Source organism: Melozone crissalis, unplaced genomic scaffold (genome assembly GCF_028551555.1).
Source record: "Melozone crissalis strain CALT ecotype California unplaced genomic scaffold, PUWL_Pcris_2 ptg000034l_1, whole genome shotgun sequence".
Lineage (NCBI taxonomy): Eukaryota > Metazoa > Chordata > Aves > Passeriformes > Passerellidae > Melozone > Melozone crissalis.
This window is the reverse complement of record NW_026535812.1, coordinates 12085137-12107543: the sequence shown is the minus strand read 5'-3', so window position 1 is coordinate 12107543 and position 22407 is coordinate 12085137. Positions and strand designations below refer to the sequence as shown.

At 41.5% G+C, this 22407-nt stretch overlaps 1 protein-coding gene across 1 annotated transcript; it reads right to left on the bottom strand.

Annotated features, from left to right (window-relative positions):
- Positions 1–4283: 4283 nt before the first annotated feature.
- On the bottom strand, positions 4284–20490 carry DIPK2A (divergent protein kinase domain 2A). Its single transcript, XM_054282465.1, has 3 exons — positions 19826–20490; positions 7847–8150; positions 4284–5373 (listed from the first exon to the last, which is right to left on the bottom strand). Exons 1-3 carry the CDS (start codon positions 20477–20479, stop codon positions 5042–5044), a joined length of 1290 nt encoding a protein of 429 aa, XP_054138440.1. The 5' UTR covers positions 20480–20490; the 3' UTR covers positions 4284–5041.
- Positions 20491–22407: the final 1917 nt, after the last annotated feature.

Sequence of the window (22407 nt, the reverse complement as noted above, 5' to 3'; positions counted from 1 at the left end):
ATGTGTAACTGCAATTGTGTCCTTACTACACATCAATTTTAGTGATGTGGGCAGCCAACATTCAGTGTACAGAATAAACTGCTAGCCCACATACAGAAAAGAGCACATAAAATTCATAATATAAAAAATTTGGCTACATTTTGCAAAACTGTTTGTAATTACTGCTTATTTATGGAAATACATCACAGCAAAATTTAAAAATTCTATTTAAAAGGCAATAAAAAGTTGCTAATAAGTGACTTTTGCAAGATTTTAACGTTATAAAGGCAGCATAATTAGATTCATCTCACAAAATGTAATCAGTTGAACTCCAGAGAAGTATCGAATACTGAAAAAACAAGCAAACAAACCAAAAATCACCTATAAGAATATATCTTCTCCTTTTCAAAATACTTTTGCCTCAAGGGAGATGGGTTGCAGTTTCTTGTGTCTCAAAAATCCAGGCATCAAAGGAAACACTCTGCCTCAGTTGTACATCTAGTGAATTACAGGAGATGTGGCCCTGGTGGGAGCATTTCACAATTCCTACGATGGACTCAGCTGAGGAATTCTGGACATCTAAAAGCCAGACAGTACTAACAAAACATCTGCAAGTCTGTAAGAGTAGTATTCCAGATCAAAATACCTTTGTAACTACCAAAACAACCAGAAATCACAGTTCCTTTTCTGTAAAGCACCAAAATGTAAATACAACAGTGCCATGTAAACTCCATTATCACATTGCAAATCAAAAATTTAAACTTGAAAATGAAATAACAGGAAGATCCTTAGTTTGTTCCAAATAGTTGGTTACAGATCAGTTTTTAGGTCCTTAAGACACCAGATCTGATGAACAAAGTCCCATAGATAAAGACAAGAAGGCAGGGAAATTAGGTTATCAAGACTTTCCACAAGTAAAGCAATTGACTGAAGCATCATTAGTTGTGAGCCTGCAGTCCAATCTGAATTCTGCAATAGCAGCTTATGCTAAATACACCCATATGTGTACATTTATATGTACAGATAAAATCTGAATATGATATCAGCAAAAACAAAGATAAATAATACACAAACTTGACTGTAAGGAAGCTCAGTCAAAATGCAGGGTCCTCCTTCTGCCTAGTGAAGAAAACATTTAGCTCTCAGAGTCTGGGTTTACATTAACCCTGCTCAGGAGGAGTAAAGCAGACCAATATGATTTCCTATAGTTTGATTTTTATTTGATCAAACAAAATAAAAAGGCACTACATTTTGAAAATCCTATTCCTTTAAAATTATTCAGGGTATCTATTTGGCAATGTGTTGTTACACCAAGGGCACATTAAATGGATGCAACAAGTCTCCATTAATACCAAAAGATAGAATTTGTAGTAAAAGTCAAACTTCTACATAAGCATCATGGTCACAATAGAAAGATGTGTACTATATTGTTTGACTAATACTCCCCTCACCCAAAAAAGCTCTTCCTCTCTGAACAGAAGCTGTTTATGAAATAGCCTGTTTTGCTTTGAAGCATATTCTGCTTTCACTGTGCTGTTCTCAGAACACTGGAGTTAACTCAAATATAAAAAACAGCCTTGGACAGTTTTCCTTTTAAAGCCAGAACTTCCCTGCTGACCTGACCATGCAATGTCCATTAGTAACACCCTTAAAATTAGCCTTGATTTCCAGGCACACAAACAGGTACCTTCTCTTACCTTCAGCACGAGAACCAGACTGATGTGCTGCCCAAACAGCCCTGCCCTGTCCCTCTGCAGACACCCCAGAGGCACAGGGCCCTTCTGCACCCAGCCAAGGCGGGGACAGCAGGAGCCACCAAAGGCTCTGCCTGCAAGGACAGGGACACCAAGAGTCCTCACAGACCGTTCATACTTGGGATCAAACTAGAAAGGAGGACGGGAAAAAGGTTCCTATCTGTCACTTCTGATGATGGAGCATTCTGCAACACTACCAAAAGTAGTTAGTTCCATGTGTATTTTAAAGCATCCTAGACTAAAAAAATTCTGAAAGACTTACTGATCTGAAAATGAATAGCTGAGCTGAGGTTCTTAAAGTATTCTTTATTAATATCATTAGAAGTTGCAGAAACAACTTTCTTGTAATATAAAGGCACAGGGAGACAGTTTTGATAAAGTATTCCAAACAAACAGTAACTTACAGTACAAAAGGACAATTTTAATGCACATACAAACCCCAAACATCTCATTCAAAAATATTTCACCATGTTTATCAATAATAATGGGCAATGACTAAAAATATAAATTGTTATTGTACAATAAATATCTGACAGGTGCAAATGGAACAAGATTTATTGCTCTCCACAATGTTTTCCCTGTAGTGTTTTTGCTCTAGTGGGGGGTTTGGGGTTTATTTTCCTTTCGCTTCCAAGTTCCTTTTACAAGTGGCTTTAGTAACTTGTTTCTGGAGGGACTAAACCCCAAACAAAATCTAAGAGAACATTCTGACAGTCACAGAACTGACTCAAGTAGTAACCAAAACTGGCAGTGTTTGTTTCTTTCATAACTTTAACAATCACAGTCCACTCTCTCTTTGGGAAATGTGGCAGATGTTTCAAAATCAACTGTGGTGGTAAGTCAAGGCTTTAAGGTAGGGTGGTAGTGATGCCTTGAGAGGCTGCCTAGAACAGAGGCCAGACAGTGTTAAAGGAATAAAGCAGGGATTTATTAAAAGGCCTTCAAAGGATTCACCCTGGGCAGCACAAGTGGCTCCACCCAACATGGACACCAGGCCAAGAGTTTTCACACTTTTCTAAGTTTTGGTCCATTTCCATATTTGGGTTAATTATCCAATTACAGCTTTAGGCTATGCAGTCCCATCCTCCCAGACTGCTCAACTCCCTGTTTACACTTTTTGAGCCCAAAGCTACAACAGTGTCCTTGGTTCTCAGGCTGCAAAAGGATTGTTTTGTCTAAATAAACTGTGAAGAGAACTTGCTAACACTTTATATGAAGTTCAGAGTTACATACTAATGCAGTACAGAATCTGGAAAATATGAAAGCTAAAACTTAAGGCATCAGTAGTACCTAGTCTGAGGGTTAGTCTACTTTGTTCAAATAAGTGGATTTTATGAACAACAGCTTGTGCCAGAACAAGCACATAAAACTGTTCAAATGAGGGGAGAAATTCAAATTAAAAGTTGCACTGGGCAGTCTAACTTCAAAAAACAAGAAAAGGGACTGGGAACAAATTAAGACTAGAGGCAACAATGACATAAGAGTGAGAATTTCCAATTCCAAAATATCCTTAATCATAGAATCTTTAAAGTTGGAAAAGACCTTTAAGATCATCAAGTCCAACCAGCAACCCAGCACCACCACCATGTTCACCATTAAAGCATGTCCTCAAAATACAGTGACTAAGAAATCAAAGAGCACTCTGCATCTCTGTGTGGCTCCACTGAGCTTTGAGAAAGGAGGGCAAGTCAGTGAGTTTGCCATTTTCCTCACCTGCACAACAATTTCCACCAGGCTCCATGCAGTACAGGAGGCAGAGCAGCTCTGCTCTTGGAAGCAGCACACGCTACCTTGCTCAGAATTAAGTTTAGCTTGTACAAAATATACAGGCATTTAAGAAATATTAAGTCTCCTTCATTACTGTTACCAGAAGTAATATGCACACATTTCCTAAGAGCATCTTTGTAGGAACAAAATTTGAGGAAAATTAAGCATAGTAGTTGTAAAAATAAAAAAAAAAAGGCAAAACCAAAAACTGAGGAGCAAGCTTTCAAGTGAGTTCTTGTAGCAGTAACTGAGGCTTTTATAAAAACTGTGATTTATGAGAACAACTCCATATTTACACAAACCTCAACAAGTTAATTTCAACTGTACTGGGAATAGCCAAACTTAGTTCAAGAAAAGGTACCTAGAGTGAGTACAGCTTACTGGTAAACCAAAAGATGAATATTCAGAAAATTCCATTCAACACATTTAGGAAGGATGTAAAACAAACTGCTAACTTGCTTGACATGATGCAAATTAGGGTTTTCTCTAGCTTAAGTATACAATTCCAGAAGTTCTTCAGAAAGTAACCAAGGACCATCAAAATCTGAATTTTGAAAATTATTAGTTTCACTAGAGTATAGCATTCTTTGTTTACTGTATGTTCAAAAAACTAGTAAACAAAACCATTTTCTTTGGCTTATACTTAAACTACACCAGATTAGTGATTTTTAGTCAATCTTCTATCCCAAATTTAAATTAACACAGATCTTTTTATTGTAGTGTCTTTCCAATTCAATTTTCAAATTATCTCTGTTAAAAGTAAGAGTTTGCTCATACCATGATTTCCTGTTAAACAGCCATGTGTATATACTGGCACGAAGGGTAAGTTTTGTACAATAGTTACATTAAGTGATATTTCCAATGGTAGAACCACAGAAGACATTAAATGAATGTTAGTTCAAGTGAGATTTGAGCTTATGATGATCTTAAAAAAACAAACCACAATGTCTAAGCATAATAAAATACAGTGTAAAACCCCCTAAAATCAGACAGTAAACTCAGGAATTCTGCGCTCACAGTAGGAATGTTCTGCACAGCATTAACATGAAAGCCTGTTCAGTTTGAAACAATGCAGACAGCTAGGTTTACCTGGATGTAAATGCCACTTCAAGGTGTTTAAATAAACACAAAAATGAGACAATGATGTCAGAAAAAAGGCCTTTAAAACAGGCCACCAGTCTAACTTGACTTTCCAAGTAAGAACATCAGTTTCACAAAACTGTGACACTAATGCAGTTTTAGGTAAAGTACCCTTTGACACACAAGCTGTCAATTAAGCTATCACAGTCTTTTGTGACCTACTCCCTTTTAAACACCTAGGGAGGACAGTCAATAGTAGCTCAAGTTTTAATTCAGTAAGTACCTTGTTTGTTTGCAAAGGAACATTATAACACCATAAAATTCTATTTTTACAGTATTTAGAAAACTGATAAACTAGAGTTTTTTATTCTCTCTTTTTAACAGAGGAGTCCAAAACTTGTGTTTTCTGCGTGTCTTTGCAATAGTGTTTAGCCAGTGGTGCCAAGGACCCTCACTGAGGACTACCTGACGTTGTTACTGAGCTGTGCCAGGTACTCCCGCAGCTCCTTGGCGGCCTGGAACCGCCCGTACCTCTTCTTTGGGTTGGCACACTCATCCAGCAGGGCCTCCAGGCGCCCCTCTTTGGCAATCTCAGCTGGGGGGTGGTGCAGGAGCCCCCCCGAGGTGCCCCTCCACGTGGCGTGTCTGGACAAAAGGTTCTGACAAATGGCATAATAGTTGTGGTCCACAGTGACTCGAGCGCAGAGGATCTCCTTGGAGAAGGACAGACAAGCTTCCTTGTCGCAGTCGTCAAACTTGCTCTCGTACCACACGTCCCAGTTCTCAGGTTTGTCTGTGGAATGCAGGGAGACAGTGAAACAAGTGAGGGAGGGGAGCAAAGAGCATGTCTGTGTGTCTGAAGGCAATCAGAAGCTCAATGCACAGCAAACTGGTAATATTTAAACTAAAACCAGTTTTGTTTAGAGAAACTCAGAAATGTTGGAGCCTAAGACTGCATCTGACAGTTTGATACATCCTTCTGCTGAAATGTTCCCAGCAAAACAAAAAAAAAGGGAAAGAAAGAAAGAAAGAGGGAAAAATAGCAAAGAGGAAGCAGGAAAAAAAGCAGCACAGTAAACACATGAAATCTACATTAACACATACCCAGAGGAAAAAATGTAGCATGAGCAAGTACAAGAGAACAAGCCAGAGCCAAAGCTCAGAGAAAAACAAACAAGCAACATGATTTATTTTAGCAACATAGATTTGGGTTCTCCAGTTGCCCTGGCAACTACTGCTAGCAAGTGGTCTACCAATGACTAAAAAAACATTGCAAAGTAATTGGTAGAAACTTTTGAAACTTTATCTTCCATCTTACTTTCAACACAGCAGTAACCAGAAAGAATATAAAAAAGCAGATACATAACTTATAATCTTTGAAAAAAGTAAAATTCAACAAGGCAAATGGCATTTATACACAAACCCTTCTCCTCTCACAGCTTTAACTTAAAACCTGATTTATATTAAATACCTCATGCAGTAATACTGAAAAGGTTACTAAATATGAACTCTCCTCAGTTCTTACTACTTTTTGTTAGAAAACTTTCATCTAAAGTTTCCAGACTGCTGCCAGCTGTGAGAAGAGGTCCTTATCATGGAGTCTCAGAGTTTTGCAGATGTCTCTTAGCAGTGTGAGGTACAAAGAAAAATTCATCTGTGCTTGGCAGTCTCTGAGCTGACTATTGGTCTTCTCATTCACAGCACATTGAGAGACAGCTTAGGAAAAGAAGGATGATAAACTATTAAAACATGATGTAAGATCTGCAGAATTAACAGCAAAGTCAATGTGGAAAAAAAAGCCATCAATGGAGAATGGGAAAAAAGGGCTTCAGCAAACTCAAATATGATATCCCACACAGAGTACAAACAGGTGTTACTGTGCAGTGCAACTGGACAGAAGGTACACACTGAAATATCTGAACAGGCACATGGATCACCTGGACAGAGACTGGCCCATGGAACCTTCCCAAAGATCCATGAAAACAGCAGTAAATGTCAACCACAACAAGTTTATACAGAGACTAAGAATTTTCTCATGTCCTCTTTTGTTGTCTGTGTTCCTGATTGTTAGATCATAAATCACACCAAAACCCTGGTTGGGACAACAGATGTGACACTTGCAGCATTCAGGTTCTGCAAGGAGCTACTCACTCCTATTCCATGTACATATCAACATTTTCAGAGCTCATCTGAACATCCTTCTGCTTGAGCAATTCAGACAGACTCCAAAAATGAAAGCCTTCAGTAATATTTTAAGAGGGAAGGAAATAATGGCAGAGAAAGGAAAAGAAGCAAAGGAAAGGGTTCTACAGTAAATGTACTGGATATTCAATATATTAAAAGGTTTCCTTGGTAGGTTCATGTAGTTTTAATCTAAGCTGCTTGAGGACATATAATAAATCTAATAAAAAACCCCAACCAAACAAACCCAAAACACACTTCCTTGCAGAAAAGTGTGTGGATAGAAAAAGCCAGTCTAAAAGTTAATTCCACAGCACAACATAAGAAGTCTATTTGCAAAGCTTAAAATAATCCATTCACTCAAAGCAAAGTGGAATCACTTGGCCTGTTGCCATGAATTTCTGCAGAATCCAGTTTCATGTTCAATGTCTCCAGCCCTCAGGTCTCTAAGTTTTCCATATAAGCTCAACAAGAATATAAACCTATGTGATGCCACTTTGTCAAACACGTCTCCTGCTGCCACTGCTTTCAGCTTTTACAGGTGACAGAAAGAAAATTAATTTGTAACCAGCACTAGAATTACCCATTCCTTCAGTTCCATTATTACAGAAAACCAACAGGAAGCAAAGTCAGGCTGTGGGACTGAGGCAAAGCAGGCACTAATGCTGTTTGTCATTCACAGAAAGTAGAGTTCCAAGACTCCCATTGTTACATAGGTGCTTGGAAAAGACAAAAAAAGCCTCTCTCTCTTAGCTAAGGAGGACAAGAAAGCCAGGCTGCTTATCTGTCTATCTGTCCATCCACCTGTCCAAACACACTCAGCACCAACACCCTCTCTTCCCACCCCCACCTCTTCCTTTATGCACATTTACAGTACTTAGTGTCCAGGTATGCTCAACAGCTCATGAAATTGACCAATTGGTCAAGCTAATTAGTCTAATTAGAGAAGAAAGCTAATTCATTTGTTAATTAGCAATCTAGTTGTAAAGCAAACCAAATATGTATTTAGCAACCACTCATACTTTAAATATTGCAGAGAAAGAAGTGAGACACAGGGGGTGAGGGGAGTGAAAGAAGACACTTACTCTGTCTGATCAACCTTTTGTCTGCCACCAGAACGTTTTCTGCATCTACAATGATAACCTTCCCATCTCTTGGTCCCACTGCAAAGTTGTCAAAGCTGACATCAAGGAGGTAGAGTGCAAATTCAAAGTCATTATTTGTCAGCTGCTCAGCTATTTCCATTAATTGCCAGGCCAGATCCACTCGTTTCTCCCACGGTGCATTGAAGTAACTCCACAGCTCCTCTCCCACGTAGTTGACAGCCACCATCCTTCCACATGCTCCCAGGTACTTTGCAAATGGCCAACCCTCATCAGATGGAAAGCTCTGTATATAAAAAATTTAAATTTTTAATTAATACAAAACAGCTTAGATTTTAAAAGGCTTTTAAATAAAACTTAGAGAAAGCTGCAAATATCCATCAACACAATAATCCATATGTTTGTGAGTTTTGAAGAGAAAGGAAAAACAATACAAAATGTATTTCTGTGACCAACAGACCTTGCTGGATTAATGCAGGAAAGAAGTTGGATGACCTGAGAAACAATACATAGCCCATATCTAGCTTTCCACCTACACTCACACACACACATATTTACACACACAATTTCACCAGCCATCTTTTTCTCTTAGTGTTTTATTACACATCTGTTGTAGTAATGCAAGTATATTTCCCATCAAAATATTTTTGCATTTGATCTTTTAATTAAAATCAGTTCTTTTAACAACCTAAAGAAAAAAAAACTCTACAAAGTGGCACCTCCTTCTCTCCACCACCACCCCTTCCACTTTCCCAGTTGATGGGATTCCTTTGAGGTTTCTTAATTTTCTTGTATACCTTAACAGTTTATCTCTTGATTAACTGCTATATATATACTGTGTGTTTATTACACACAGCCACATAACATTTTTATCAACAGTAAAATCTGTCTCCAACAGTACCTTTCTTCAAAGCTAACATAAGAGACTGAGTAGAAACAACACACTACAAGAAATTACAAAAAAAGCACAAAACACACAAAACACACCAGCATGGTTTTCCTAATTTAGTTGTGCTGAACGTGCTCTAGGATTTCAGCGTGGACAGACAGGCACTTGAAAGGCACCCTCCAAACTCCAGAGGAAGGCTGGAGAGGAATGCAACAAGAAGAAACCACAAAAGCACTGATTTAAGAAACCCCAAATTTAGAGAAGTTAGCACTCTAAGAATAGGATGTACACCACTTTTAACTGTTGGGAGATACCACCAGGAGCCCATGCTCCTTCCTCCTGCTGTGCCTTGCTATGCTGTCACCAGACACCACCCAGGATCCATTCTGCAGTAATGATGTAGCAAAGGTTTCACCACAGCTGGGGATTTTTACCACCAGCATGGTGGGATTCAGCATGAATGAAAGCCTTGGACCTTCTGGAATCTACAATGGCAGAAAACATTTACTGTCACCCAGGAAAAGAGACTGGAAGGAAACATACCATGTGGAACTGAACTACAAGACCATGCAGAGAAGAGGTGCCTAACATAACCAACTTTGTCTATGTGGTACACCAGAAGAAACTAAAATTTTAACTAATATACATAACTGACAATGTTTGCTATTTTAATGACAAAAGCCATGAAGTTGCTCTCTAAGGTGGCAAACTTCAGAAGACAATTTCTGGGTAAGTAACCATTGTTTACCACTACAGAGAACCTCCTTTCTTGGCTGGGCAAAAAGGACATCAGAGCCACATTGGTAACAGAATAGGTAGAAAGTTTTTAACATGTCTGCATGTCTGAACTTTAACTCTATTTTTATCACATATTCTACTCACACAAGCAGAACAGGTTGTGATAAATCCTGAGGATAATACAAACTAATTTGACAGGTTTGAGAGCAGTATGGTATTTTCAAGCTGTGAAACCACGTAACTCAGCAGAACTAAATCTCTCTCAGTAACTAAATCTACCATGCAATAGTGAAGACATTATCCAGCCTCCAGGCTTATTTGCCTGCAGGATTCAGGGCAATTAATGAAGGAAGAAGTACAGCCAAAGAGCCACCAGTTCAGCTCATGTCAAGTGTCACATTCCACAGTTAAGAGAGTTTTGGAATTTTTTCTGTCACTTGTTTTGTGTTCAACAAAATAACCTTCCAACAACTGAAGCATGTGGTAATTCAGTCTTCCTTACTTATTCTGAACAGACTATCTAACAGAAACATGGCTGTGGCATCAGTAAATGTCACCAAAGAGGGATTTCATGGGCATGTATCATGTGTATTCAGTCCTGGACCAAAACAAAACAAGAAGCAAATAGCTGTTGTCCATCAAATGAAAGTATTTATTTAACCTACATCATACAAACTTCTCTTTAAAATGGGGAAAAGTTACCTGATTACATTTCCTGATAAACACAAGTTTAACTAATTCCATCACCTGCATGACATTGTCATATCGTTGCATTTTATCAGCACTCAGTTCAATGATGCTTAAATATTTTTATTTAAATATTACTTTGGACCATCCCGCACCTTTTATTTTCCACAGTTGTCCTTTTCAATCTTCCAATCTTGCCCTGTTTACGACTTTTTGCCTCCCTTTTCAAACACAAATGCAACCACAAACAGTTGAACCTGGCAAGGAATGTGCTACCAGTGGAAGCACAGGTGTCCCTCCCTCGCAGCCCACCAAGCACGCTCATTTCCATGCCCTGCACACCATGAGCAAAGCAAGGCTCGTTTTGCTGGGCTGGTGCTCCCTGGGATCAGAGCCTGATCCAGACCACATCCCCACCTTGTGCCAGGATGCTCTGCTGGGAGGAAAAGAAAAGGCCTCCCCAGCTGGGTGCAGAAGAGGGAAGGAGCTAAGATGAAGTTTCCAGCAGCAGCAGCAGGGATTTATGGAATGGATTAAACTGATTTTCAAAGTGCAGTGTTAGTCACTGATCTTCCAAACACATCTATTATGCTTCCTGCACTGTGTACACTGAATTTCAGTGCAGACAAGAAATTCTAGAAGCAGTCTGGTTTATTCAGAAGTGCTCACCTTCATGTTACCAGCAGAATATCTGCATGCCATGCTGTAACAGATATATTTATAACGCTGTGGCAATAAAAACATCTTTTGACAACAGGAGTGCGGGGAATCCTGCCAAGGTCTGCACATGTACAAACAACATCTCTGCTTTGGCTCCCTTCCAACTGGCATGTAACAGCCACATCTACACTTCATTACCCAAGGCAGTAGCGGAAGAAGGGGATAAAAATATGTACAAGTGCCTCATTCAGTAGTTTTTATATTCACTTGGTGAATTTGACAAGAATATTAATTGAACTGCAGATCTCTTGTCTTTGCAAGCAGCAGCTTGTAACTTTTTGTACTGTTCTATTTTGAAAGCTGTTTTTTAAGAGGAAACTGCAGCTAACTTGACAAGGATTTTTTGGTTCATGCATTAAAATTTTGAAAACAAATTTATATGATTAATGAACATGTATTCCATGAACAAGTTGCATTTAGAAACAAAAAGCTTCTTATATAATTGTCAAAAATCTGATTTCTGGGGAATAATACATAACTTTATTTTATGCTTTATTTTAGTAGGCCACATATTTAATTAGATAATTTTGTACTTGAATATGCTATTTTCAGACTTTAAAACCTTCAGACTTTAAGACAATCAAATTAAAAACTAAGCTCTTGTTCAAAACAAGAAGCAGCTGTTTGACAAAAGAATTTGATTCTGATGCACCCCCTCACATTTTATCCATGAACATACAAATGCCAGAGAAACCACAGACAATTAAACTTCATCTGTTTTAAAATAAGGTAATGCATATGAAAATCTAAAAACAGGTAGTTTAGTAAGATTCTTCTCATTAACATTGTTATCTTTTTTCTGTATTCAGAGAAATATCTATATCTTCTAACAGAAAGATGGAAAACAGTAAAGATGCCAAAAACTTCTGCTACCTCCATTCCCAGTGACACACCCCCAAAACATATTTTGCTTGCTCTAATTAGTGTAGCTCCAACATATCTCTCTAATCAAGGCTTAGAAACCTAAACAAACTCTGTCAAAGGGACAATGGATATGCTGTTCCTGAAAGAATAATGCTGCATTTATATCTTTAAAAATACACTGTAGTCTCAGAAAAGATATTAAGAATTAACAGAGTGAATTTATCACTTCACTGAAGCACAAAACACACTATCAGTGCATTTGTCTTCCTCACTTCCATCTGTCTAAACCTGAGATTATACACAAATGTGCCAGTGCTTTTTGTTCAGAGCTGTGAATTAGATCAGGCAGTGAAGACTCACCAGCTTGCAGCTGATAAAGCCTATTGTATTCTGCAGTAACACAAACCCCCTTGAATTAAACACTTAAAAGAATATTAGTTTATCATAATGAAGCATATAATTCATCCTCATAATCAAGACCAAAAAAGCCAAACCAGTTTAAGTAACAACTGACATTTCTGTTGTTAAAAAACATGCTTTTCATTTTCAAAACTATTCCAGAAGGTGCTCTATTTGTCACCTCCAGTGTTTGCATAAAGTGAGTTCCTGCTCAGAAAAAACACCTCAGACAAAAAACCTACCCAAACAAAGAGCTTCATCTTTTATGTGAAGGAATTTTTAAAAACACAAACAGAGCAGGGACTTGTCTCCAAGGGACCCTGAGGAACTTCATGGCAAAATGACCCCTCCCTGACACCTTCACTGCATCATCCTGCTGAACTGCAGGCACCAGCAGGCAGGACGAGCAGAATTCAAATAACATGCCCTTCCTCAAATGGAAAATGAGTTCTGTCTCAGAGTACTGCTGATTCCACAGTGTAAACAAAAGCAGCACTTGCATTAATCACCAAGGCAAATGAGCAAAGCTCTGGAGCCATGAAGAGCTGCAGAGCAGATTTACCATGATGGTCTTTGGATCAAAGGAGTTACATGCACAGTCTAAACACAGGTGCCTCCTTTTGTCAGGAACTGATCTGCATTCTGGAAGATTTGTATTGAAATAGTTTCCTGAATGCTCATGAGTACAGTGGAAACCATGTAATTCCAGCTACATGCCACAGCATTTGATCTTTACCTGGAACTCCCACAGGGGTTATACACACATAGCCTACAGACACAGTGTGAACAGTGGATTTCACTGAGTGCTCCAGATACTGGTGTTCCCATTGAAACCATGTTTTTCTAAATTTATTTGACTCTTCTTCAAGTTTGACTACATTTCAACCAGTTACTATACGCAATTCATGCCAACAAGAGGTTCATACCAGGCTCGACACACTAAAGGACAAAAAACACACAAAATTCTAAATACTCAGTTGTTAAGATGAACACTCCAGCTGTAAAAGTTGTATTTCAAAACATCAGCAGAGACATGCCTCTTTTCCAAATAAATTAAAGAACAATGATTAAACTCAAGAGCCATAATAAAGAAAATTTAGTATCATTATTGGTTGTCACCTGTTCAAATTGGGTTTGTAGTTCATAGAAGTTTTTTTCAGATTAAATTTGCAACAGATGCAAATAATCACTGTGTATTTACTTCTCATCAGTAATGAGCCTGGAATATGTCACTATCAAGGAGTCCTAGCAGAGATGGCCTTATTTTTAAAGTTACTTTGCAAAATTGGAGTCCAAAACAAAGCTTCAATTATTTAATTCAGAGAAGTAAAACACAACTATCCCTATACATCTGACACACCAGAACAACATTGCAAGGTTTCTAATGTGGGGTAACAAACTTTTTTCTGCTATTGAAAACTGCAAGTGAGAATTTCTCAAGAGAATTTCTATTGAAGTCTATATAGCAACTTCCCAGCAGCCTTTAAATTCAGACAGCCATTCATCATAATATACACCCCACAATAACTTCAAGAATTTCTAGACAATTTTAAAATATCCCTTATAATTCACCCTACATGTTTTCTACTCTAGGGAACTTTCACTATGAAAGAAGGATGAAAATAATTTTGATAACTTAGGGAGCATAATTAAATATGACAGTTAACATGACAAGTACAAGCCAGTTCTGGTCTAATATGTACAGTCATATGTCACTGCAAAAAAATGATTCTTCAGTTTTCAATAGAACCACATTAGAGGAATATTCTTGTAACATGAGGCCACTCAATTTTAATTCAACAAAGAACCAATTTTTCGTTCCTTTTAGAAAGGTTCACAATGGAAATTCAGTCTATTAAAATCCCAGTATCTGTAAGAGCCAGAACTTCAATAACACAAGTCCAGCCAAGGACATGTCAGGTAATGCAGATATCACCTTAAATCCACTGCTTGGTTTACAGCATCAGAATTATGGAACAGAAACACCAAATTCAGTAATGAAGACACTTTTAAGGGTACCAAGTATTAATACTGACTTGCCATTCTACACTCTACCAATGTATTTAGAATAGAACTACAGAAAATAACTTATGATTAGAAGAGTGTGTATGGAAAAAAACAGAAAAGAGGAATTTGCTCATTTACTTATGCATGGATCAGCAAAAAGATTCTGTGGAACATTTGGCTAAATTGCTACTTTGAGTGAATTCTGTGCAAGAAATTGTTTCAAATTGATCAGTTAAAGTTTTAATATATGTTTACCAGATGTCAACTATTGCTCTTCCCGTAACAAAACCAAACATCAAGCCCAACAATGACATGTAGAGAAACCAGAAGAATTTTAGGTTATGTGGCAACAGACTGCTCGTGCAGAGTAATTATACCAGGAATAGAGATACAGCTGTTGGGTTTGTTTTGTTTTGCTTTTTCCCCACAAGGAATAACAACGATCAGAAGTTGTGAGAAAAATGAAGTCATTAAACTTAAGCATTCAGAAAGCTAAAACCATATCTGAGGGAGGGGCAATGATTTACAGTCTATTAAAAATGCAGAAATACCACTATTTGGCACACAGAGATTGGCATTTCTCTTAGAGAAATAAAAGTCCTTGAGACTTGTAATTTACATACAAGACACAAATGTTCACCATCATTCTTTGAAGAATGTTCATTTAAAGAGGTTGTTAAAAGCTAAAGCTCGAAACAAAGTTGCATTAATGCACTCTGGATTTAATTGATAGATACCTTCTACAGTTTGAAAAAGCTTCATTACAGGCAAGCATTTTATTTTAATTGCACGCTGTATGTGCAAATTCCAAGTTTACTTTGTGTGCCTATCTCATTTTTCCCACAGCAACTGGTGTGGGTCTGTGTTTTGGATTTGTGCTGGAATGGCACTGGTAACTCAGGGATGTTCCAGGTATTGCTGAGCAGCGATCACACAGAGCCAAGGCCTCTCCTGCTCCTCACCGCAGCAGCCAGGGGAACGGGGAGCACAGGGAGCTGGGAGGGGACACAGCCAGGAGAGCGGACCCCAGCTGATCCAAGGGACATTCCATTCCAGTCCATTCCATTCAGCATCGTGACCGGCATGTGAGGCTGGGGGAAGGAGGATGAGGGAGGGGGACACATCCAGAGTGAGAGCATTTGTGTTCCCAAGTCACCATTCCGTGTGATGGAGCCCTGCAATGGCTGAGCACCTGCCTGCCCATGGGCATTGCTGAATGAATCCCTTCTTTGGCTTTGCTCTCCTTACTGAACTGTCTTGGTCTCACAACCCACAAGTTTTCTCACTTCTCCTCTCCCCCATCCCAGTGTGAGGAGAAGGAGCTGCGTGGGGCTGAGTTCCCAGCTGGGGTTAAACCACAGCACTGCAAACAAAGCAAACACAACTGACATTTCCATATGGCACCTGGCAATACTGTAAGCCAACAGCACAGCCAACACAAAGGCAAGACTGAGGGTTGCAAGACCAGCTCTAGATGCCGTTTGCCAAAACAACTTCTAAATCCTGTATTTCAGTTTTGCCAGTACAGATGTAAACTGTCTTTTCAGGTAAGCATAAGATTTTAGGAAAAACACAACCACCTTACTGAAAAACAACGTTCTTACCAAGAAACAACTGCTTATTTCAGCAGTCAAGTCCCATTGTACTACCCCTAACACCAAGAGCAAGGATTTGGGGCACTGTTTGTTCATGTTTCAGCAGAGAACACAACACCTGGCCACTGCAGAAGGAGTCAGACACAGCGTGGCTGCACACCAGGGCTCACAGCACAGCCACAGGGCCACCACAGCAGCAGCTCAGGAACTGCATCCAAGCTGCCAGGACACGGCCACAGCACCTCCAAAGAGGAAATCTGGAGCCTGACACCATCAGTGCAAAAGCTCTGTGAAAAATGAGCTATCACACTCTTCAGTTCTATTAACAGTAAGTTTATGTTCCAACTTGCAAGTGAAGATAAAAATTAACCAAGTTACTTGATAAAGTTGAATAACACCCACTATTTAAAATGTTGAAAATATTTCAAAACCTTTCTCCATTACATCTATTTCACAAGACAAACTAGAAGCTGGTGGTTTATAGAAAGTCAAAGGACAAGGATAAACCTGCTTACATCCAGAATGGTTCTCTGAACAGTCACACTGCACTCAGTCTCTAATCCAAGTTATTTTTTCAATTTTTCTATTTCTTCCTAAGGCAACTTCAGCTGACCTAACTTTGCAAGTGTTTGATGCACACCATCATCATATTCAGTGAGAAATAGGATGCCATGCACAGATCCTATCCTCCAGGTGATTCCCATTTACAACACTGTTTATCATTGAATGAGTTGAAACAGCAGCAAGTTTTGTTCTTGCATTTGTCCAAATAAGCTGTTCATGCCTATATGAAATACTGGTTTAGATGTAGCATTTTGATTACAAATCTGACCTTATTTTACTAAAAAGTATTCATCTTTTTTGAAGAAAACAACTATTAGGAAGGGAGATGAAAAAACCCCAAGCCTATCAGAAATTAAATCTTTAGCACATTAATTCTTTGGTTCAAATGTGAATTCGCATGAAAATTGTGAGAGGATTTAATTAGTGAGAAGCTTAGCAAGATTTTACAGAAGAAAAATTAGTATTTTAATATCCAAAAAAAAAATCTTAAGTGGACTTGAAAAATACTGCAGCTGTCATTCCATTTGCTTAACAAAGTCAAATGGCAAAAGGGGCTGAATTCTTCCCTGAGTACACCTACACAATAAATAAGTACAAACAAAGAAGGTTAACAAGAAAGTTATGAAAAAATACAAATAATGAGTTAGGATTACAACACGTAATCTGTACTAAATGTGCAGTGTTATACTTTTGATACAAATCCCTGAACAGTAATATCATGCTATGGGTTAAAGCCCCACCTGAAAAATTCCCACAGCAGCAGCTGTAAATCAGTTGTGATGATGCAGTTCATGAGCAACACCACTTCAGGAATAATCCATACTCTCACAGGCTTCAAGCTAAAATCCCAGTCTCTGATGAAAAACCTCACAATCCACAAACTGTTGGCTCTTGTAGACAACTACAGAGAATTCTCTACTATAAATGAAAGACTCAGCTTTAAGTTCCTACTAAATTGCCTATTTACATTTGTCTGTAGCACAATTAAGCAAAACAGAACTTGCATGCACTGTACACCAAGAATTTAGACATCATCTCTGCTGTTATGAATGACAGTGCTCAGTCACTGTAGTGTTCCATGAAAGGCTCGAGGCAAAAACAAGCAGTATTTTCCCCTGTGCCCTCTTGGTGACAGACAGCATGAGTTAAATGCATCAATTTATTGATTGCTTTACTTTAAATTAAAATCTGATTCTTCATACAACATCATGAAGGTTTCTTTTCTTGGAAACAGCTGATTTTTAAAACAAGCCTACAAGTTTCATTCCAACAGCACTACCTGCCCTCATCAATACCGCAGAACCTACACCATAAAAATGTCTTACAAATGTTATGTACAAACATAAACAATCTTCTCAGTAGTCAATTATCAATTCTAGAAAGTAACCACCTCTCAGAGTGTCTGGCATGTTGCTGTTGCAAGAGCTGCAGAACACAGAATTACTCATTCCTTAAATATTTCTCAGATGGAGACTAAACCTGGAGCACTATGGAATGGGGAAGGGATCATACAGATTCATGTACTTCACATATTTTATTCCTAATTGAGGGAAGATTTTCAAACGTCAAGTACTCAGTACTAAAGTTAATTAACATTTTTCTGGAGAAACCATTAGGAGTGTTTAGGCACACAAAGCTGGCCTGAACCTCCCCAGAAATATTGTCCAAGACATGCCAAAACATCAAAATTCACAAGACTCTATGAAACACTTTTGATCTGTTAAAAGGCAACAGACTTGCTTTACTTCTCCCTGAACTGCTAAAGGCTGCCTCACTTCCCACAAATTTGACCTGCTCTGCTCTCCAGCTGCACCCTTGTTAAGATAAATGTTGAACAGAGGGCTCAAGTCCACTCAAGATTTTTTTCTCTTCAAAAGATTTGCTTGACAGTCTCAGGACTCATCTACAGTCCCTCAAGAAGCTGAGAGGAATCAAAGCTCCTAATCAACCCACTGCCCTCCACCCATGATCCAGCCCATTACAGTCAATGGCACAAGTGTGCCACAGCCTTTGCCTGTAAAGGATTATGAAGAAACACAGCTGTTCTCTGGCTGTCGAGGTCTACACTCAGTATGTTGGAACCACTGGTCAAAACCGAAAAAGTAAGTTGAATGAAACACAGCCAAAACAAATCACTTCTCAAAGAATTTCCTGAATATACTCAGCAGAGCAAAAGCAGTTTTGATTTTCTTACTTAAGTGGAGTTTCCTTACTCACTGTGCTCAGGAGGAACTTCACAGCAAAATGGGAGACAATGTACCCTCAAGTCTGCTGAGAAGCAAACTGGAAACACACTCTGAAAACAAACCTAAAGAGCTGTACACGAAGAGACTGAAGGGCAGAAGGCACACTACTGAAAAACATGTTTGTAATTAAGTTCATAAATTGATTTTCTAGAAATTAGTCAGTAGGCAAACTTTCCGGAGGGTAAAGCCTGCAGCACTGCTTTTTGAGCAGTTCTTGGCCTCTCACTACTCTCACTAGAGAAACAGCAGATGTTAATAGTAATCATGAGGTAATGTTTTCAAAACATATTTGCAACTATCATTTTAATCATACATTGGATAAAGGCAAGGACAGTTCAGTAGTTAGACAAAACAGTTCTGATTCCAAATCTACATGCTAAAAGCACACTTATGAGTTCCCTTGATAATAATAAAAACCAAAATGCAAAGCTCCTCATCTAAACAGATATAGAACAGAAACAACAGAGTGGTGCCACAGAATAGAAGCTTCCTAAGCATTTTTCACCTAAAAATTTCTATAACATATTAAAGCACAAATTTCAGGTGTGCGCACATAACCCATCCCCCTAATTAAAGAATACAGAACATGTAATCGCTGAAAAGAGAACACTGTTCATTTATCTGTCGGTCTGTTTTCAGGCTACAAATACCAATCTCTAACTTCTACCAGCACTAACTATATTTAGTTCACATTAAGAACATGACATAGCACATGAGTCAGTTTCTGACAAGGAAAGCACAACAGCATCGCAGCACAGTCTCTACGCACTCCCTCCCAAACTAGACCCTAAGAAATGAATCACGGGCACGCACTGCTGCCCGGCAATGTGTGAACACGCTGACACCGGACTGTGCCAAAGGCACGAGTCAGCAGAGAGCATCCTCGCTCCCGGGGACCGCGGCTGCCGCTCGGTACCGGCGGCACAGCGGAATGGGGATGGAGTTAAACCCTGAGGAGGACCGCAAATTGGGAAAACACGCACTCTTTGAGGGAGGAAGGAAAGTCAGGCTGAGTGAGCTAAAGAAACGCCTCCTGGCCGAGGCACGGACTGGGGATCCTCTGCTCAGCCCGCCCTGCCGGCACCTCCGCAGGAGAGTCAGTCACGGCACAGAGCCGGAGGCGGCCCCGCGATCCGCCGGGGTTTGGGGCCACTGCCCGGGAGCCCTCGTCCCCGCTCGCAGACACGGCGAGGGCAGGAAGGGCCATTCCTGCGAGGGTCCCGCCGGGACGCGCACCGCCGGCCGCGCTTACCTGCAGCACCAGCGGCTCGGGGTTGAAGGCGAGGGTGATGAGCAGCTGCATGCGCTCCGAGTCCTTCAGGTTGCGCAGCAGGAAGCTGCCCGAGTCCTTGGTCTCGGCGTAGCGGCGCACCAGGCGGTCGAGCAGGCGCTGAGAGGGGCAGTGCACCAGGTCGGACCAGCCCTCCACGGCGCCGGGGGTGAGCAGCCGCACGTCGCCGTTCAGGCTGGCGAACTCGGTGGCGGGCAGCGCCTGCAGCAGGTCGCAGCGGCCCCTGCCGGTGGCGCGGCGGCAGATCTTGGTGTCGATGTCGGCGAGCTCCTGCGCCGAGCCCAGGCGCTTCAGCACGACGCGGCGGGAGCCCTCGCGGGGCTCCCCGTACCGCGCGAAGTACACGTTCTTCACGTTGAAGAAGTCCAGCAGGCGCAGGCGGCCCCAGCTCTCCAGCCGCAGCTGCCCGTTGAGGAACTTGCGGCACCAGCTGGTGCCCCAGCAGGCCGGGCACTTATTGAGCTGCAGGAAGCGCCGCTCCGACAGCTCGTTGCGCTGCAGCGAGGCCAGCAGCGAGTGCGTGTTCAGCACCAGCGCCGCCGCCAGGCTGCCCAGCACCGCCAGCTTCACGTAGCGGTACAGCCGCCCCAACTTCAGCGACACCAGCCGCAGCATCGTCCCGGGCCGCGCCGGGCCCCCCGCCCTCCGCCGAGCTCGCTGCCCGCCCCGGCCGCGCCGCGGCTCCGGCTCCAATAAACTCCCCGCCTCGCCGCCCGCCCGATAAAAGGCGGCCAAGTTACTGAGGGGCCGGCGGGGAGGGGGAGGGCAGGGGAGGGGGGGCGGCGCCTGCAGCGCGCGGGCCCGGGCGGACCCGCCCCCGGGGAGGGGCTCGGGCTCCGCCGCCGCCGCTCCCGCAGCCGCCGAGCCCCCCCACCGCCCCGGGGGGCTCCTCCCCCGCCCACCGCTGGACACGCCCTCGGGGGCGGGGCCTAGCGCGAGCGCCGCCGGGCGCCAGCGGTTGGCTGCGCGTGACGCGGCGCGGTCGCGTGCGGCCCCGCCCCCTTCCCGCCCCATCTCGGGGGCGGGGCCGCCACGCGCGCGGGGGGCGGGGCGCGGTGCCCTTCCCGCCCCTCAGCCCCCAGCCCCGCCGGACTCTCGGGCCGCCGGGGGAGGGGGCTCGGGGTTGGCGCCGGTTGCCGCCATGTTGCCTGAGCCTCTGTGTTCGTGTCTGTCCGCTGTGTTCGCCCCCGCCCCGTCCGGGGCAGCAGCGCTCTCCCGGTGCCCCCGGAAAGCGCCCTGTCCGAGGCCGGCCCGGGACGGCCGCGCTGCCCCAGCAGTGTCCGCCACCCGCCGTGTCCCTGCCCGCCCCTCGCGCCCGCCGCAGCCCCGCAGCGCAGCGCCCTCACGGGTCCCGGCGCGTCCCCGCCTGGCTTGCTGGTGCCGCGGGACGCGCTACACCTGATCCTGTGCAGTGTGTTCAACCTGTCCCCACTCCGGGGGAACAGTCACTGCTGAGGTGCAGTCCCCGTGTGAGGAACGTTCCGTGCTGTGAGGCTGCCCCCACAGCGTCCCCGGGAGTGCTGGCACCGGCACTGCCGCAGGCTAAGAGCCGTTCTGTAAAACTAACAACAGAGCAACAGAGATTAAGAAAAAGGGTCAAAGTCTTAATCTCGTCTACACTATGCTCTCACAAGTTAAAGACAACCTTCACATTGGGAGAAGTAACTCACTTTATTACCTGTCCAGTCCCAAAAGCGCAGTAGGGATATGGTTGTTGAGAAAGTGTAGCAGACTGCTTAATTTCCAGTTATTTTAAATGCACTATACAAAACTTTGAGTGCTTAGTATCTAGAATATTGGACATACATTTGTCTTTTCATATTGGCATGTACTGATATGTATATATGCTGTGTTTTGACATTTCTCTGTCTAGTCTAAAGTATTTCTCTTACTGAGATTTTGTCACTGACGGGATCTGTTTCAATATGCCTTGTTAAATGCTGCTCCTAGGGTCAAAACATTCCATCAGCAAATGCTGCAGTCTACAAACCAGTGGGTTTCTGACAAATTAAGTATATACATAAATATATATAATTTCCCTTATTTCAAGTCTTCATTAGGAGATGCACTGCTTGATGCTATATCTCAAATAATCATAATTGATCTTGAAAGATGAACTGATTTTTTCCCTGCATGGAAATTCCAAACTCGCTAGCTAAACATGTTTGGTCTTTACATGTTGATAGTGGTTTTTTTAATCTAACAATATCTAATCTGTATGTTATTAAATCACTAACAAATCCAAATATAACCAAATATACTGAATTAATGTTTATTTTCTGCATTGCTTATTTCTCAAGCTTTCTCATTTGCTCATTTATAGGGAAACAGCTTGATCCTTCTGAGTGCAAACAGAATATTTTAATCTTTACTAGATGAAAACATTTTAAAGTACAAAGAATCATTTAAATAGTTTAATACATTCTTTCAACAAGAATGTAGTGTTTTTAAAGCATTTGACATTGCAAATTCATAAACAAATAAATCTGTTTCTAAAGCTGTTTCTAAACAGATCAGAAAACTTGTTCTGTAGCTATTTCTGG

Coding starts and splice junctions, on each gene's coding strand:
- DIPK2A (XM_054282465.1), bottom strand. CDS start 20,479: ATGCTGCGGCTGGTGTCGCTGAAGTTGGGGCGGCTGTACCGCTACGTG. Junction 8,151..19,825: donor CCGAGCCGCTGGTGCTGCAG/GTAAGCGCGGCC, acceptor TTTTATATACAG/AGCTTTCCATCTGATGAGGG. Junction 5,374..7,846: donor CAAAAGGTTGATCAGACAGA/GTAAGTGTCTTC, acceptor TGCATTCCACAG/ACAAACCTGAGAACTGGGAC.